The 17,436-nt window shown below is 43.3% G+C and overlaps 5 protein-coding genes across 5 annotated transcripts in view; 3 read left to right on the top strand and 2 right to left on the bottom strand.

Moving 5' to 3' along the window:
* The window catches only part of LOC134819850 (WD repeat-containing protein 49-like), a 48,762-nt gene extending 43,722 nt beyond the window's left edge, over positions 1 to 5,040 (bottom strand). Inside the window, 1 exon segment of the mRNA XM_063830001.1 lies at positions 5,027 to 5,040. The gene's annotated coding sequence lies outside the window, so the exon portion shown is untranslated.
* The window catches only part of LOC134819948 (short transient receptor potential channel 4-like), a 219,816-nt gene that overhangs the window by 178,912 nt on the left and 23,468 nt on the right, over positions 1 to 17,436 (top strand). The window lies entirely within an intron of this gene.
* LOC134819849 (proprotein convertase subtilisin/kexin type 5-like) lies at positions 1,275 to 4,166 on the top strand. Its single transcript, XM_063830000.1, has one exon. The coding sequence runs from the start codon at positions 1,275 to 1,277 to the stop codon at positions 4,164 to 4,166; it is 2,892 nt and encodes a 963-aa protein (XP_063686070.1).
* On the top strand, positions 6,036 to 8,964 carry LOC134819848 (proprotein convertase subtilisin/kexin type 5-like). The gene has a single exon (XM_063829999.1). It carries the CDS (start codon positions 6,073 to 6,075, stop codon positions 8,962 to 8,964), a length of 2,892 nt encoding a protein of 963 aa, XP_063686069.1. The 5' UTR covers positions 6,036 to 6,072.
* On the bottom strand, positions 10,093 to 16,730 carry LOC134819306 (uncharacterized). Its single transcript, XM_063829199.1, has 10 exons — positions 16,481 to 16,730; positions 16,189 to 16,278; positions 15,852 to 15,973; positions 15,192 to 15,511; positions 14,888 to 15,023; positions 14,647 to 14,759; positions 14,332 to 14,439; positions 14,058 to 14,186; positions 13,570 to 13,767; positions 10,093 to 10,345 (listed from the first exon to the last, which is right to left on the bottom strand). Exons 1-10 carry the CDS (start codon positions 16,634 to 16,636, stop codon positions 10,182 to 10,184), a joined length of 1,536 nt encoding a protein of 511 aa, XP_063685269.1. The 5' UTR covers positions 16,637 to 16,730; the 3' UTR covers positions 10,093 to 10,181.

Here is a 17,436-nt window from a genome sequence, read left to right as displayed (position 1 = left end):
TAACATCTCTGTTTATGAGAGTATTTTCTCTGCAGTGCCGGATGATGAATATTAATCTACTCAAAGTAAGATGTTGCTCTCGGATAGCATCACATTATATCGATTTCATCGTGAAATTTGCTCTCATTCAGCGTTGCAACTGCCGTAAAAAATTTCCCAGGGAAATAAGCGCTCCGCTCTGATAGCATGATCGAGAACTAATTTGAATGCATCGTTAAGTAATATCGTCAAATTACAAACTTTGGTAAAAAAGACACTTGAACGAATGCAACATCGTCAATCAATTGTTGTGTCTGTGTACGTACTTATTGAAAACCGACTAACTTACCTATTTTTTAATTAGTTTAAGTTATAAAATAAAGAAAGTACTTGCGTTTGTACCAGTACAACGCAGTTGCTAAAGTAATGATGATTGAGTAATACCGAGGAAAAAGAAACGTTCAGGAATGTACGTTTTATATGAGTCCATCCTATTTTTCAAGATCCTAGAAAAAGAAATGGTTCATTGAAGTATCAAATTATATTAATCACTTTCATTTCAGATTTTATTTCCACCCTCAATAACAATGGCTAAATGCCGATGTTCCACATCATACCTACTCAAGGGCTAAAACTGCGATGAGATCTAGCTGGAATCTCTAAACGTTGGAATAAAGTAATGTGATGTAATCGACAAAATGGAGCCAATTCCAAGTTCCAACACCCCAGTAACACCCTTCTCTTCGTCTGAAAATATTTAAAATGTGAATTTTATATTAATAGTAGCGAGGAAGTGCAATTAGGAGAAATGCTCCTTCTTTTTCTTATTGCCATCAACCATCTGTATTTTACAAATTTATTACCTGAAGTAGACCAGTCTTAATAATTCAACAAAATTTTACATCTTTTAATCGTGTTAAACAAGACGTACCCCAATTGTGAAGGGTGATAGTAACACTTCCACTCTGCAATTACAAAGAACATCTTCACAGTCAGTGAGTCAGCGTGACAGCTGGAAGGAGATTAGCAGCTTGGAAGGAGATTAGCAGCTTGGCAGCTGGACTAGTGGGACGCTAACTCAGTCAGACTGGCACACTGAACGGGACGATTTGATTGACACGTTCAACTTAACAATTACAGTCGGTCTACTCATACAGGGACGGGCTGGTCAAGTAACCAACTTAAGTCACGTGTACCTCGGCACCTGGTTACTTAACTCATTTATACCCTCGTCAATATATTTTCCTCTTAAGCCCTTAGCTAGACCATTCCCAGACTTTCACAAATTCGTAATCATGAGAAGTTTAGCTCTGTGTCTACTGCTTATTCTCCAGGCTTCTGGAGACAGGACCTCTGTTGATGATATCTTGGATTTAGCTGATGGGGACGATTGTCCCAAAGGTACCTGGTCTGTGGATGGAACACACTTTGAAGGAGCTGACGAATGTGAGCAATGCTACGAGGGTGAGTTCGCCAATATGGAGGGTAGTGTTGCCTGTGACATGTGTCCCGCCGGTACTTACACCCCCGAGATGGGATTCTGGGAGTGCTTGAACTGTCCTGCTGGAGAGATTACTATGGAGAGTGGTAACTACGCTTGCTTCCCCTGTGGTAAAGGAAAGCACAGCCCCGTTGAGGGTGGAACCGTCTGTGAGGAATGTCTCCCCGGACACTTCCAGGACGAAGAAGGAGCAGCAGGGTGCAAAGTCTGCTCGGCTGGCCAATACCAGGATGTTGCTGCTTCTACCGACTGCAAACTCTGCCCAGCAGGAACTTCTTCCCCAGCGCAGAGCGGAGCTGTTACTGCTTGTGTTGACTGCCCTGCCGGCAGCTACTCCCCTGTTGACGGCTCTGAGTGCCTCCTCTGTCCCGTCCTGAAGTACAGGGATGCAGCTGGAGCTACCGCCTGTAAGGACTGCCCCTCAAACTCTGATAAAGAAGGAGCTACCGACTGCCTCCTGATCTGCCCTGAGGGTCAGGTCCCTGTTGATGGAGTTTGTGAAGCTTGTGATGCTGGTTCCTTTGCCTTACTTGGCGCTGATTCGTGCACCAAATGCTCCAAGGGCTACTACAGCAACATTTCAGGAGCTGCTAGCTGTAGCATCTGCCCCGTGAAGACCTATGGTGCTGAAGAGGGCATGACAGCATGTCTGCCATGTGACGGTAACGATGCAGAGGGTATGACTGAGTGTAAGATCGTGTGTCCTGCTGGTCAGATCGTGAAGGATGGTAAATGTGAGGCTTGTGCTGCCGGACAGTACGAGACTGAAGGACAGTGCTTGCCTTGTGCTGCCGGATCATTCTCCGACCAAGCTGGCTCTGTGTCCTGTGACCTGTGCGTTGCTGGACATTACAGTGCTGAGGGTGCCTCACAGTGTTCGGAGTGCTCTGCTGGACAATACCAGGACAAGACAGGACAGGCTAATTGTGAGGACTGTTCTGCTGGATACTACGGACCTGCCGCCGCTGCCGCTAGCTGTGTCAAGTGTGCTGCCGGGTTCTTCAACTCACAACAGGGACAGGCTGCTTGCCAAGAGTGTCCAGCTGGAACCATCACCGAGATTGAGGGTCAGCTCTCCTGCCAGGAATGTGATGCTGGAAGCTACTCCATCTCCTCCTCTCAATGTGAGCTGTGTCCTGCCGGACAGTTCTCTGACGATAAGGCTGCCGTGTGCTCACTCTGTGCTGCCGGCTCCTACACCCCTTATGAAGGATCTTCTGGTTGCATGCCCGCCCCTGCTGGTAAATACGTAGACTCCGAGGGTGCTGTTGATGCTAAGGTCTGTCCAGCAGGAAGTTACTGTGAGGAGGGCTCTGTCGCTCCTACTGACTGCCCAGCAGGAAGTATCTGCGGAGAAGGATCCTCTTCTGGAACACCCTGTCCTATTGGAACCTACAACCCCAACGCTGGTTCTGTCTCACTTGATGAGTGCGTTGTGTGTCCTGCCGGGAAATACTGTGACCAGGCTGGTTTAGTAGCCCCCTCCGGTCTCTGCAGTGCTGGATATTACTGTCCTGCTGGCAGTGAATCTGATCAAGAGGAGATTAGCCCTGCTGGTCACTACTGCCCAGATGGTTCAGCTGAACCCACACCTTGCCCTAGAAGTACTTACAATGAGCTGGCTGGTGCTGTGTCTGCTGATGGTTGCATAGCCTGCCCAGAGGGTAAAGAAACTGCCCAGAAAGCAGCAACTTCCGCCGACCAATGCAAAGATATCAACTGTGTTCCGGGATACTTCAGGGATCCTGATCAAGGCTGCCAGATCTGCCCTAAGGGTACATTCAGCAACATTGCAAACGCTGTCGCTTGCAGGTCCTGTCCTAGACACCAGTACAACTCTGTTGAAGGAGCTGTACAGTGCATGCAGTGTCCAGACACTGCATTCACATGGTCTGAAAGAACTGACTCTCTGGATGGCTGCATTGGACCCGTTATAGAGGTGTGCACCGGAGAAGACATGACTGGAAACTGCTACCGTTACTACGACAACGAAATGCTGGTAAATGTCACAGTAAAATCTGTCAAGGTTATAAGTGGAGAGTTTGATTTGTTCGACTTATCCAACAAGTGGGGATACTACACAAAGCTTGCAGAGAGACACGGAGCTCACAACGTGAATCAACTTGGAAGACTCTCCAACGTCGGATCCTTCGTTGCCCTCATAAACGACGTGTTCTGCAGCCTGGACCAGGGCTGGAAGTACCATGGATCTATCCGGAAGACCTCAAAGTCTGGCAAGGCCTGCATCAACTGGAAGAGGACCCCTCTGGCTGGCAGGGCAGCTCCAAACCACTTCTGTCAGAATCCTAACGGAAACCATCTCGCTGCCAAACCCTTCTGTTACATCAGCGAAACAGAAACAGAGGAATGCGACATTCCATCCTGCATCTGGGACATGGACTGCTTTACCGGTAACGGAGTGCAATACCGAGGAAAGGTTGGTGACACAATCAGTGGACACGTCTGCCAGAACTGGAACACTGACTACCCTGTTATCCACAGCTACCACTCTCCCGAATACAACTGGGCTGGTGTAGGAGAGCACACAAAGTGCAGGAACCCGAGCCCGGAGAGCGAGGGTAGACCCTGGTGCTTCAAGGACTACTTCTGGTCTTGGTTTGAGATCTGGGATTATTGTGATATTCCTGCCTGCTCCAGAGCCAAGTTTGATTTCTACCGTTTCTAAGGATGCAATTGATGTATTGTATTAAAATTAATGATTGGTAAAAAGTTTGAATATTAATGGTATGAAATAAATCGTTGAACTGTTTTATTTGTCAGTAAAAGTATAAAGTAAATGATGTTACACTTAATGAGTAAAGCTGACTGCTTAAATTTAAACGAGGCTCTCCGCTTTCGGTTCTTTTAACTCCAAGGGCCTGAATCTATCTAAAAACCTTTTTGTAAACTTGTAAACTTTCTCAATTTCTTCAATGTCTAAAATTTTTGTTGAATTCTTAATTTGTGATGGAATTCTTGGATGCATAACTTGACACATGAATGCGGATACTGTCGAGGTTTAAAAAAAATTGATACGGCAGAGAAGTTAAGTCAGCGAGCAAAATTTGCTAATCGCATGAACCAGTTTTTCCGTTCCTTCCTACTACCTGAATAAACTTGAACTCTTGTTCGAAAAAACAATCCAGTATTAGTGATTAGGCTCATAATTTCATTTGATGTTATTAATGTTTTATCACGATTCTTAAAGTACTGTTGAAGGGTTGGATTAACCGCATTCACTCTTGCTAACACTGTAAGCAATATATGTTGCCTCTCCTGAACTCTATTTGAGTATTTGTGACGTTATGTGTGACGTTAATCTTGTGTGGGTAAATCAAAAGAAAAGAAAATCTAACAATTTCAACGTTAAATAATGTGAAACATGTTTAGGATTAATATGATATTATAACATTATGACATAGCAACAAATAACTTCAACGTACGTAAAATCGCTTAATTTGTAAACATACTATAAGTTCATTTAAGGACGAAAGGAGGATTGTGACTCCTCGGACTACACTAAATTAATTCCTTCTGTAACATCCTCAATAAATGTAATATATTTAAAGTGTTGTTATTACATGGTTTAAAACAGTGTCGTAATTAGCTGTTGTAATTAGTTTATAACATATTATGAAAACACCAGATAGTGACCAATCACTACCCAACGTGTTGTAGTTGCACTCAGGCACTGTCTTTAGTTTGGCTGATGGCGAAGAGAGATCTGCTCACTATAAGTTTTTTCAACGTATTTAAAGTCGCATCCGGACATAAAATAAAATTCAGATCTTCATCAATGAGCTGAGAGATGCATTTAATTTCATGACCAAGTCCGGGGCATTTAACTTTAAATTTAATACGAGGACTTTTCGTCCATATTTCCGTTCAAGTCTTCTTTTACACTTTTCTTTTTTTCTTTTCGGGGCCTATTTTGCAAGCACCACATGTTTGTGGACACGACTTCTTCCAAATGGACTTTTTGCATTTCTTCTTTATTCTATCTGGTTTCGACTTTAGCCTTTTGCAGTTTTTCGCACGTACATCAACACACTGCTCTTCTTCTGAAAACATTTGAATTTTATACGACTAATAAAATGTTTCAAGCTAAGCTACTGTTATAAGAATCTTTCGTTTTAACTTGAAGATATAAATTCTGCATTTCACTGGTAATTTCTCGCTCTAGTAAAATTATGATAGCACGTTTACTGTTTATGATTCTAGCTACTATAAACAAATTCTCTTCAAAGCTTTCATTCTAATTCAATTCACGGAACATTGCTCAACTACCAAATTATAATCGATGGTGATACTGATAGTAAAACTTCCGCTTTGCAGTTACAACGCAATATTTCACAGTATAAGTGACAGACTGACAGCTGGGAAAAGATTAGCCGATCAGCAGCTGGACTTTTGGGACGCTAACTCGTCTAGTGCTGAACCGGACGATTTGATTGACGCGGCCTAATCAAAGATTACAGTTTGTCTTTTCACACAGTTACACCTGGTCAAAAGACTTACTTAATAAACTCCTGTCAATTAAACCCCTTCCAACATTAGCTAAAAGATTTTCCGATATTTGCAAATTCGTAATCATGAGAAGTTTAGCTCTGTGTCTACTGCTTATTCTCCAGGCTTCTGGAGACAGGACCTCTGTTGATGATATCTTGGATTTAGCTGATGGGGACGAGTGTCCTAAAGGTACCTGGTCTGTTAACGGAACACACGTTGAAGGATATGAAGAATGTGAACAGTGCTACGAGGGTGAGTTCGCCAATATGGAGGGTAGTATTGCCTGTGATATGTGTCCCGCCGGTACTTACACCCCCGAGATGGGGTACTGGGAGTGCATGAAGTGTTCTGCTGGAGCGATCACAACAGAGACTGGTGGCTACGATTGCTTCCCTTGTGGTAAAGGAAAGCACAGTCCCGTTGAGGGTGGAACCGTCTGTGAGGAATGTCTCCCCGGACACTTCCAGGACGAAGAAGGAGCAGCAGGGTGCAAAGTCTGCTCGGCTGGCCAATACCAGGATGTTGCTGCTTCTACCGACTGCAAACTCTGCCCAGCAGGAACTTCTTCCCCAGCGCAGAGCGGAGCTGTTACTGCTTGTGTTGACTGCCCTGCCGGCAGCTACTCCCCTGTTAACGGCTCTGAGTGCCTCCTCTGTCCCGTCCTGAAGTACGGGGATGCAGCTGGAGCTACCGCCTGTAAGGACTGCCCCTCAAACTCTGATAAAGAAGGAGCTACCGACTGCACCCTTGCCTGCCCCGAGGGCCAGGTCCCTGTTGATGGAGTTTGTGAAGCTTGTGATGCTGGTTCCTTTGCCTTACTTGGCGCTGATTCGTGCACCAAATGCTCCAAGGGCTACTACAGCAACATTTCAGGAGCTGCTAGCTGTAGCATCTGCCCCGTGAAGACCTATGGTGCTGAAGAGGGCATGACAGCATGTCTGCCATGTGACGGTAACGATGCAGAGGGTATGACTGAGTGTAAGATCGTGTGTCCAGCTGGTCAGATCGTGAAGGATGGTAAATGTGAGGCTTGTGCTGCCGGACAGTACGAGATTGAAGGAGAGTGCTTGCCTTGTGCTGCCGGATCATTCTCCGACCAAGCTGGCTCGGTGTCCTGTATCCTGTGTGGTGCTGGACATTACAGTGCTAAGGGTGCCGCACAGTGCGTGAAATGTTCTGTTGGACAGTTCCAGGACAGGACAGGACAGGCTTATTGTGAGGACTGTGCTGCTGGATACTACGGACCTGCCGCCGCTGCCGCTAGCTGTGTCAAGTGTGCTGCCGGTTTCTTCAACTCACAACAGGGACAGGCTGCTTGCCAAGAGTGTCCAGCTGGAACCATCACCGAGATTGAGGGTCAGCTCTCCTGCCAGGAATGTGATGCCGGAAGCTACTCCATCTCCTCCTCTCAATGTGAGCTGTGTCCTGCCGGACAGTTCTCTGACGATAAGGCTGCCGTGTGCTCACTCTGTGCTGCCGGCTCCTACACCCCTTATGAAGGATCTTCTGGTTGCATGCCCGCCCCTGCTGGTAAATACGTAGACTCCGAGGGTGCTGTTGATGCTAAGGTCTGTCCAGCAGGAAGTTACTGTGAGGAGGGCTCTGTCGCTCCTACTGACTGCCCAGCAGGAAGTATCTGCGGAGAAGGATCCTCTTCTGGAACACCCTGTCCTATTGGAACCTACAACCCCAACGCTGGTTCTGTCTCACTTGATGAGTGCGTTGTGTGTCCTGCCGGGAAATACTGTGACCAGGCTGGTTTAGTAGCCCCCTCCGGTCTCTGCAGTGCTGGATATTACTGTCCTGCTGGCAGTGAATCTGATCAAGAGGAGATTAGCCCTGCTGGTCACTACTGCCCAGATGGTTCAGCTGAACCCACACCTTGTCCTAGAAGTACTTACAATGAGCTGACTGGTGCTGTAGCTGCTAATGGCTGCAAAGCTTGCCCAGAGGGTAAAGAAACTGCTCAGAAAGCAGCAACTTCCGCCGACCAATGCAAAGATATCAACTGTGTTCCGGGATACTTCAGGGATCCTGATCAAGGCTGCCAGATCTGCCCTAAGGGTACATTCAGCAACATTGCAAATGCTGTCGCTTGTAGGTCCTGTCCTAGACACCAGTACAACTCTGTTGAAGGAGCTGTACAGTGCATGCAGTGTCCAGACACTGCATTCACATGGTCTGAAAGAACTGACTCTCTGGATGGCTGCATTGGACCCGTTATAGAGGTGTGCACCGGAGAAGACATGACTGGAAACTGCTACCGTTACTACGACAACGAAATGCTGGTAAATGTCACAGTAAAATCTGTCAAGGTTATAAGCGGAGAGTTTGATTTGTTCGACTTATCCAACAAGAGGGGATACTACACAAAGCTTGCAGAGAGACACGGAGCTCACAACGTGAATCAACTTGGAAGACTCTCCAACGTCGGATCCTTCGTTGCCCTCATAAACGACGTGTTCTGCAGCCTGGACCAGGGCTGGAAGTACCATGGATCTATCCGGAAGACCTCAAAGTCTGGCAAGGCCTGCATCAACTGGAAGAGGACCCCTCTGGCTGGCAGAGCGGCTCCAAACCACTTCTGCCAGAATCCTAACGGAAACCATCTCGCTGCCAAACCCTTCTGTTACATCAGCGAAACAGAAACAGAGGAATGCGACATTCCATCCTGCATCTGGGACATGGACTGCTTTACCGGTAACGGAGTCCAATACCGAGGAAAGGTTGGTGACACAATCAGTGGACACGTCTGCCAGAACTGGAACACTGACTACCCTGTTATCCACAGCTACCACTCTCCCGAATACAACTGGGCTGGTGTAGGAGAGCACACAAAGTGCAGGAACCCGAGCCCGGAGAGCGAGGGTAGACCCTGGTGCTTCAAGGACTACTTCTGGTCTTGGTTTGAGATCTGGGATTATTGTGATATTCCTGCCTGCTCCAGAGCCAAGTTTGATTTCTACCGTTTCTAAGGATGCAATTGATGTATTGTATTAAAATTAATGATTGGTAAAAAGTTTGAATATTAATGGTATGAAATAAATCGTTGAACTGTTTTATTTGTCAGTAAAAATATAAAGTAAATGATATTGCACTTAATGAGTAAAGCTGGCTGCTTAAAGTTAAACGAGGCTCTCAGCTTTCGGTTCTTCTAACTCCAAGGGTCTGAATCTATCTAAAAACCCTTTTGTAAACTTGTAAACTTTCTCAATTTCTTCAATGTCTAAAATTTTTTTTGAATTCTTAATTTGTGATGGAATTCTTGGATGCATAACTTGACACATGAATGCGGATACTGTAGAGAAGTTAAGTCAGCGAGCAAAATTTGCTAATCGCATGAACCAGTTTTTCCGTTCCTTCCTACTACCTGAATAAACGTGAACTCTTGTTCGAAAAAACAACCCAGTATTAGTGATTAGGCTCATAACCGTAATTTCATTTGATATTATTAATGTTTTATCACGATTCTTAAAGTACTGTTGAAGGGTTGGATTAACCGCATTCACTCTTGCTAACACTGTAAGCAATATATGTTGCCCCTCCTGAACTCTATTTGAGTAGTTGTGACGTTATGTGTGAACTGTGACGTTAATCTTGTGTGGGTAACTCAAAAGAAAAGAAAATCTAACCATTTCAACGTTAAATAATGTGAAACATGTTTAGGATTAATATGATATTATAACATTATGACATAGCAACAAATAACTTCAACGTACGTAAATCGCTTAATTTGTAAACATACTATTAGTTCATTCAAGGACGAGAGGAGGATTGTGTCTCCTCGGACTACACTAAATTAATTCCTTCCGTAACATCCTCAATAAATGTAATATATTTAAAGTGTTGTAATTACATGGTTTAAAACAGTGTCGTAATTAGCTGTTGTAATTAGTTTATAACATATTATGATAACACAAGATAGTGACCAATCACTACCCAACGTGTTGTAGTTGCACTCAGGCACTGTCTTTAGTTTGGCTGATGGCGAAGAGAGATCTGCTCACTATAAGTTTTTTCAACGATCAATAATTACATATTTTATATTTAAAGTCGCATCCGGACATAAAATACAATTCAGATCTTCATCAATGAGCTGAGAGATGCATTTAATTTCATGACCAAGTCCGGGGCATTTAACTTTAAATTTAATACGAGGACTTTTCGTCCATGTTTCCGTTCAAGTCTTCTTTTACACTTTTCTTTTTTTCTTTTCGGGGCCTATTTTGCAAGCACCACATGTTTGTGGACACGACTTCTTCCAAATGGACTTCTTGCATTTCTTCTTTATTCTATCTGGTTTCGACTTTAGCCTTTTGCAGTTTTTCGCACGTACATCAACACACTGCTCTTCTTCTGAAAACAATTGAATTTTATACGACTAATGAAATGTTTCAAGCTAAGCTACTGTTATAAGAATATTTCGTTTTAACTTGAATATATAAAAGATGCTGCAATTCACTGGTAATTTCTCGCTCTAGTAAAATCATGATACCACGTTTACTGTTTATGATTCTAGCTACTATAAACAAAGTCTCTTCAAAGCTTTCATTCTAATTCAATTCACGGAACATTGCTCAACTACCAAATTATTATTGATGGTGATACTGATAGTAAAACTTCCGCTTTACAGTTACAACGCAATATTTCACAGTCAAAGTGACAGACTGACAGCTGTGAAAAGATTAGCCGATCAGCAGCTGGACTTTTGGGACGCTAACTCGTCTAGTGCTGAACCGGACGATTTGATTGACGCGGCTAAATCAATAATTCCAGTTTGTCTTTTCACACAGTTACACCTGGTCAAAAGACTTACTTAATAAACTCCTGTCAATTAAACCCCTTCCAACATTAGCTAAAACATTTTCCGATATTTGCAAATTCGTAATCATGAGAAGTTTAGCTCTGTGTCTACTGCTTATTCTCCAGGCTTCTGGAGACAGAACCTCTGTTGATGATATCTTGGATTTAGCTGATGGGGACGAGTGTCCTAAAGGTACCTGGTCTGTTAACGGAACACACGTTGAAGGATATGACGAATGTGAACAGTGCTACGAGGGTGAGTTCGCCAATATGGAGGGTAGTTTTGCCTGTGACATGTGTCCCGCCGGTACTTACACCCCCGAGATGGGGTACTGGGAGTGCATGAAGTGTTCTGCTGGAGCGATCACAACAGAGACTGGTGGCTACGATTGCTTCCCTTGTGATAAAGGAAAGCACAGTCCCATTGAGGGTGGAACCGTCTGTGAGGAATGTCTCCCCGGACACTTCCAGGACGAAGAAGGAGCAGCAGGGTGCAAAATCTGCTCGGCTGGCCAATACCAGGATGTTGCTGCTTCTACCGACTGCAAACTCTGCCCAGCAGGAACTTCCTCCCCGATGAAAAGCGGAGCATTTGATCATTGTTATGACTGTCCTGCAGGCAGCTACTCCCCTGTTGACGGCTCTGAGTGCCTTCTCTGTCCCGTCCTGAAGTACGGGGATGCAGCTGGAGCCACCGCCTGTAAGGACTGCCCCTCAAACTCTGATAAAGAAGGAGCTACCGAGTGCAAGATTGTGATCTGCCCTGAGGGTCAGGTTCCTGTTAATGGAGTTTGTAAAGCTTGTGCTGCCGGAAAGTACGAGACTGAAGGACAGTGCTTTCCTTGTGCTGCCGGAACATTCTCCGACCAAGCTGGCTCCGTGTCCTGTATCCTGTGTGGTGCTGGACATTACAGTGCTGAGGGTGCCGCACAGTGCGTGAAATGTTCTGTTGGACAGTTCCAGGACAGGACAGGACAGGCTTATTGCGGGGACTGTGCTGCTGGATACTACGGACCTGCCGCCGCTGCCGCTAGCTGTGTCAAGTGTGCTGCCGGGTTCTTCAACTCACAACAGGGACAGGCTGCTTGCCAAGAGTGTCCAGCTGGAACCATCACCGAGTTTGAGGGTCAGCTCTCCTGCCAGGAATGTGATGCTGGAAGCTACTCCATCTCCTCCTCTCAATGTGAGCTGTGTCCTGCCGGACAGTTCTCTGACGATAAGGCTGCCGTGTGCTCACTCTGTGCTGCCGGCTCCTACAACTCTCTTCAAGGGTCTCTCACTTGCGTGCCGGCTCCTGCTGGACACTTCTGTGAAGAGGGATCATCCAAACCAAAACCTTGTCCTAGGAACACTTACAATGATCTGGCTGGTGCTGCGTCTGCTGATAGCTGCAAAGCCTGTCCAGAGGGTGAAGAAACTGCCCAGGTAGCTGCAACGTCCATCAACCAATGCAAAGAAATGAAGTGTGTCGTCGGGTGGTATAGAGATCCTGATAAAGGCTGCCAGATCTGTCCTAAGGGTACATTCAGCAACATTGAAAACCCTGTCTCTTGCAGGTCCTGTCCTAGACACCAGTACAGCTCGGTCGAAGGAGCTGTGCAGTGCATGCAGTGTCCAGACACTGCATTCACTTGGTCTGTAGGAACCGACTCTCTGGAGGGCTGCATTGGACCCGTTATTGAGGTGTGCACCGGAGAAGACATGACTGGTAACTGCTACCGTTACTATGACAACGAAATGAAGTTAAACATCACAGTCCGATCTGTCAGGGTGATCAGTGGTGAGTTTGATTTGTTTGAATTATCCCACAAAAAGGGGTCCCGCAGGAGACTTTCTGAAAGACAGAGAGCACACAACGTGAATCAACTTGGCAGACTCTCTAACGTCGGATCCTTCGTTGCCCTCATAAACGACGTGTTCTGCAGCCTGGACCAGGGCTGGAAGTACCATGGATCTATCCGAAAGACCTCAAAGTCTGGCAAGGCCTGCATCAACTGGAGGCAGACTCCTGAAGCTGGCAGAGCGGCTCCAAACCACTTCTGCCAGAATCCTTATGGATACGGACACGCTACCAAACCCTACTGTTACATCAGCAAAACAGAGAAAGAAGATTGTGACATCCCGTCCTGTATCTGGGATATGGACTGCTTTTCTGTGTACGGGGCCAGCTATCGGGGCAAGGTCAGCGAAACAATCAGTGGGTACGGCTGCCAGAACTGGAACTTAGACTACCCGGTTAGTCACGACTACCAAACTCCTGAATTCAGCTGGGCTGGAGTCGGAGACCACACACTATGTAGGAACCCTTCTCCTAAGCCTGAGTATGGAAACCATTGGGAGGCTGGCCAGACAAAACCGTGGTGCTACAAGAACGCATTCTGGACATTTTTGGACTCCTGGGAGTACTGTGATATTCCCAAGTGTACCACATCTCAATTTGATTATTATCGTTTCTAAGGATGCACTCGAATTGTATGCAATTAATGATTGAAAAAACTCTAAGTATTGATGATTGAAAATTCATTTTAGAACTGTTTCTTTGTCCGGTTAAACTTAACTCACTAAATCAAAGTCAAGGAACCCTCTTCCAGTTAGAGAGGACTAATAGAACAATATTATCGTGTTGCAGAGACTGTTATGATAAGGAATAAATCAGCACACGTTATTTACCTCCACAACTGGACAAAAAGTCATCCACATTTCAGGCTTGGGAAATTAATCAAAATAACACGACTCATTGACTGTTTTACGGTCTCACTGGCTGACTAGCTAAGTACCTTCGATCTGTATCAGTTCACATTCAGGTTCCTCTTCCTCCCAAGTAAAGACCTCCCCGTCCCTACAAGTAATCACCTCGTCTCCGTCTATCTTGTAGCCCTTCTCACACCGCACTTTAACAGGGGTACCCCGGATAATAGGAAACTTCTCATCTGTAATCAGCCGGGAGATATTACCGGGTAGTCCAGTGCACTTACCTGACGAGCAATGTTAATCATGAGGGAGATTAGGAGAGAAGGGGGAGGGCAATTAGGGGAGGGGATCAAAGTATTGGAGTTAAGTACTTAAAGAGTTTTTAACGAGTAATAACTACGAGACATGCAGTAGACATTAGTAATTTGTTTTCCCTTTGTTCTTATAAAGATAAAATAATATGCTGATATGCGCGTCCTATAATGCTTTTACAGATACTGAAGAAAACACATATTATTATTTACTCAGTTTAAATCAGTTGAGAATTAACAAATTCTATAAATAAAATTCGTACCAGTAATAGAGCCGGGGTCACAAAGTTTACAAGTTTTCCGACAGAACGGTCTCATTTGATGATTCATATCGTTACAGATGCTCTCACTGCACTTCATATAGTCGTCTACTAAGCCTGTACCACATTCATCTGGGGGAGAGAGGTGTAAGTAGTCATATAAATCGTGTCTAATAATCATTTTACTGTCAAATTGTCGCTCAATCCATCTTTTATTAAAATGTCCTATCGGAAAGGGACTCACAGAAATATTGACCACCTTAACTAGTTTACTTACCACAATCGCCGCAGGTTTTTGCACAAAGCGGTCTTTGTTCAACGTTATTGCAGTACTGATCTTGGTTTCTGGAACAAATGGACACTTTGTCTTGACACTTATCTTTCACTGAAATATCATTTAAGTATTGGGCTGAGAAGAAAACAAGTAGTTCAAATATACTCTCGTAAACGCGCACTTCATAACATCTAGATAGTGAATATGTATATGGATTATAGCAGCTTCGTTAAAAATTCGAATATTAAGTCACAAGTTGTAAACTAATTAATAAAACAAATAATTATAAAACAACTTCGATAAGTTTAATTCCCTCACCCTTGTAAAGATTCTTAAGTTCCTTGATATCGTTTTCTCCGAGCTCCAGCAGCTCTTGTTTTCTCATACCACTAAAATCCCAGTACATCGCATCCTGTTTCACGAGCGTGTGCCTGCAGATTTTGGAATTTAAAATCAGGCAGAAGTGCAGTTGCCCGAAAACTCTCTGAAACTGTTCGGGCACAGGATCTTACTTATAAACATGCAGTTCCATTAATTACAGGAATTTTAAATCACCCACCTGAGTCCCAGACTATGTCCAAATTCATGTAAAGCAATAGAGTACAAGTTTGGCTTTACGTAATCGTTAAAAGTCAGATCTTTCTCAGTTAACACCTTATCTGTCCACGTCATCAACTCGTTAAAATGAATATCACCTGTAGAGTATAATCAGTGTTACCGTCTTATAGTTATGACTTTAAGTTAATGGTAAGACAAATGAGCGAGTATCAGTCCAGCTGAAATAAAGTTTGTGAAGACAGAAAATACCACAAAAAACAGAGTGATTCGAAAATAATGTTGATATATTACACATTTGTACATACCGAAGAAATGAGCGTGAGCGTAAACTCCCTCACAATCCTCCCCATACTCCTCCAGGAATGCGTTAGGGTTCTTATCCCGGTGTTTCAAGTGGTTGCAGGGCTCGAAGCTCACTATTATATCAACACCCTGGTAGTCAGTTGGAAAGTCTGACTCAGAGTCGTTAATGTTATAGTCTGCAGATTGTAATTCGTCCATTTCTTCGGTGTCGTTACTAAACTCATCTTCGTTGCTGTTATTGTTGTTCTTTTCGCTGTTATTGTCGAAGTCTTGGTTGTCTTTAACTTTGTTGCTATTTTTAATATCCTCAATATTCACCAACCTGTTGAGTAAGATCATTGCAATGAGATGATCTTTTAGGAAAATATCTTTTTTAATCTTACAATTACAGTACCAACGCGAAAATTTAAACCATGCTGATAGTGATAGAATTTGTTTTGAATCGGGTTTAGATTAAGGTCAAGATAAGTTTTAGGGTTACCGGTCGGAAAACCCAGTCCTAATTGACACACGTACACGTACGCTGCAACCCCTTTTGATCGCACGAGAGAGGTATACAACGTGTAGCAAAGTCCTAATGTATACAACGTGTAGCAAAGTCCTAATGTATAGAAATTAATATAAATAATATATATATATATATAAATTAATGTTGCACCCACATAACATTAGCCCCCTCAACTTTATTCCACGTCTCTGCAGCATTGTCAATAATCATCTTTACTGTTGCGGCATCTTTTATATCAGTACACTTTGGTAAGTTGTCGATCTTATAAACCACTTTCTGAAGAAATTGGATAGGATGTTCAAATTTTACTACTCTTGGACGGATCATTATTTGAATTTCTCACATATATTAACTAGAAAAGATATTAAATTATTTATATGATGATGAAACTTGAAAGTAAGAGCTATCATCTCCTGCAATAAATTGAAATTTACATCTGTGACCCTTAAGGTTACAAGCACTACTAACAATTAAAACTTTTAAAAACATACCCGTCCGTTCCAACTACGTTGCATGTTAAAACCTGCAATTTCCTCTTCAATTTCATCGTCTAAACTTTTGTCTAGGAACGATATACCGCGCTGAAGTATATATGGTTCGGAGTAACTTTCTAATCGAATCAATTCATGCAATAAAATCAAACAATAATGTACCATGATGATGAAGTTTAAAAAATTTCTTCCAAACTTCTATGCGCAACGACCTTTTTCGAATTCACAAATGATCGATCCTGGTAAATATTTGTCAGCATAACTATAATGTCAGTTTTAAATATAATTTTACCTTGTAACATGTATCATCTTGTTTTGAATCTTCCCAGATATCATTTTTAGAATTAGAGCTTCTGTACCCGTAAGTGTTGCCAAGTTTATAGTCCGAGCTTCGTGACAGGACCCCACAATGCACACAAAGTAGGAGAAAACACAAAACTATTTTCATGATCCGTTCTGATAAGGAGAACCAATTTTCGGATTAGATTCACCGACTTTAACACGAATCGGTAAAATTCAAATTGAGCATGTAAAGTGTGGTTGTTACTCGGATGATGATCTTGTTGGTCTCAAAGTAAATATTGAAATTCAAAAAAAGTATATTTATTATTATTAAAATTAATAGTTAAAAGCGTCATATGTATCAAATAGGTGGGCAAACAACAAACAAGCATAATCGAGAGTAACAACGTAAGCAAACATAATCAAGAATTGTGAGGTAGACACATTGATCCAAATTTAAAAACTTCACTCGGAAAAGACCGCTGATGAGTGATGAAACATAATTTACAAAGCAACCTTTGACCGAACCTTGCAACGTTGGTCGTAAAAATAAAATATGATCTTGAAACTGCCCTACCTTTATACTCCTATTTTCGGTGACGGAAGTAATTGGTGTGCTTTAACTTAAAAGGTTCACTTTGAAAAAAAATAGACTGTTCGGTGAATTACGCACCGGAAGTACTAATGTTTTATTTACATTAATATTTGTTGAATAGATCCAAAATTCCCACATATCATATTAATATCAAAAAGAGATAAAATCAAATTAAGCAACACTGCAACAAAAGAAGCCGAAATGAAAGACTACGAATGTTCCCCCTCCCCCAATAATGATCAGTCACAGTCTGGCCAAGGCACCGAAACCACCCTTTACCTCCCTTTGCTACGTCACTAACTTTATGTTCTATTCCATGAGGGACCTGCATATCATAACATAACTCATAACTTATCATTAGAGCTTTACTA

This window comes from Bolinopsis microptera, chromosome 8 (genome assembly GCF_026151205.1).
Source record: "Bolinopsis microptera isolate Bmic1 chromosome 8, MBARI_Bmic_1.0, whole genome shotgun sequence".
Taxonomy (NCBI): domain Eukaryota; kingdom Metazoa; phylum Ctenophora; class Tentaculata; order Lobata; family Bolinopsidae; genus Bolinopsis; species Bolinopsis microptera.
This window is presented reverse-complemented; position numbering and strand designations above follow the sequence as displayed.

Bases quoted from the DNA above. Each gene is read 5' to 3' on its own strand.
- LOC134819849 (XM_063830000.1), top strand. From the start codon at position 1,275: ATGAGAAGTTTAGCTCTGTGTCTACTGCTTATTCTCCAGGCTTCTGGA.
- LOC134819848 (XM_063829999.1), top strand. From the start codon at position 6,073: ATGAGAAGTTTAGCTCTGTGTCTACTGCTTATTCTCCAGGCTTCTGGA.
- LOC134819306 (XM_063829199.1), bottom strand. From the start codon at position 16,636: ATGAAAATAGTTTTGTGTTTTCTCCTACTTTGTGTGCATTGTGGGGTC. The intron at 15,512-15,851 runs GTGGGTGCAACA...CTTACTCAACAG, and splicing joins GTTGAGGGGGCTAATGTTAT to GTTGGTGAATATTGAGGATA. The intron at 13,768-14,057 runs GTACGAATTTTA...ATTGCTCGTCAG, and splicing joins TGACCCCGGCTCTATTACTG to GTAAGTGCACTGGACTACCC.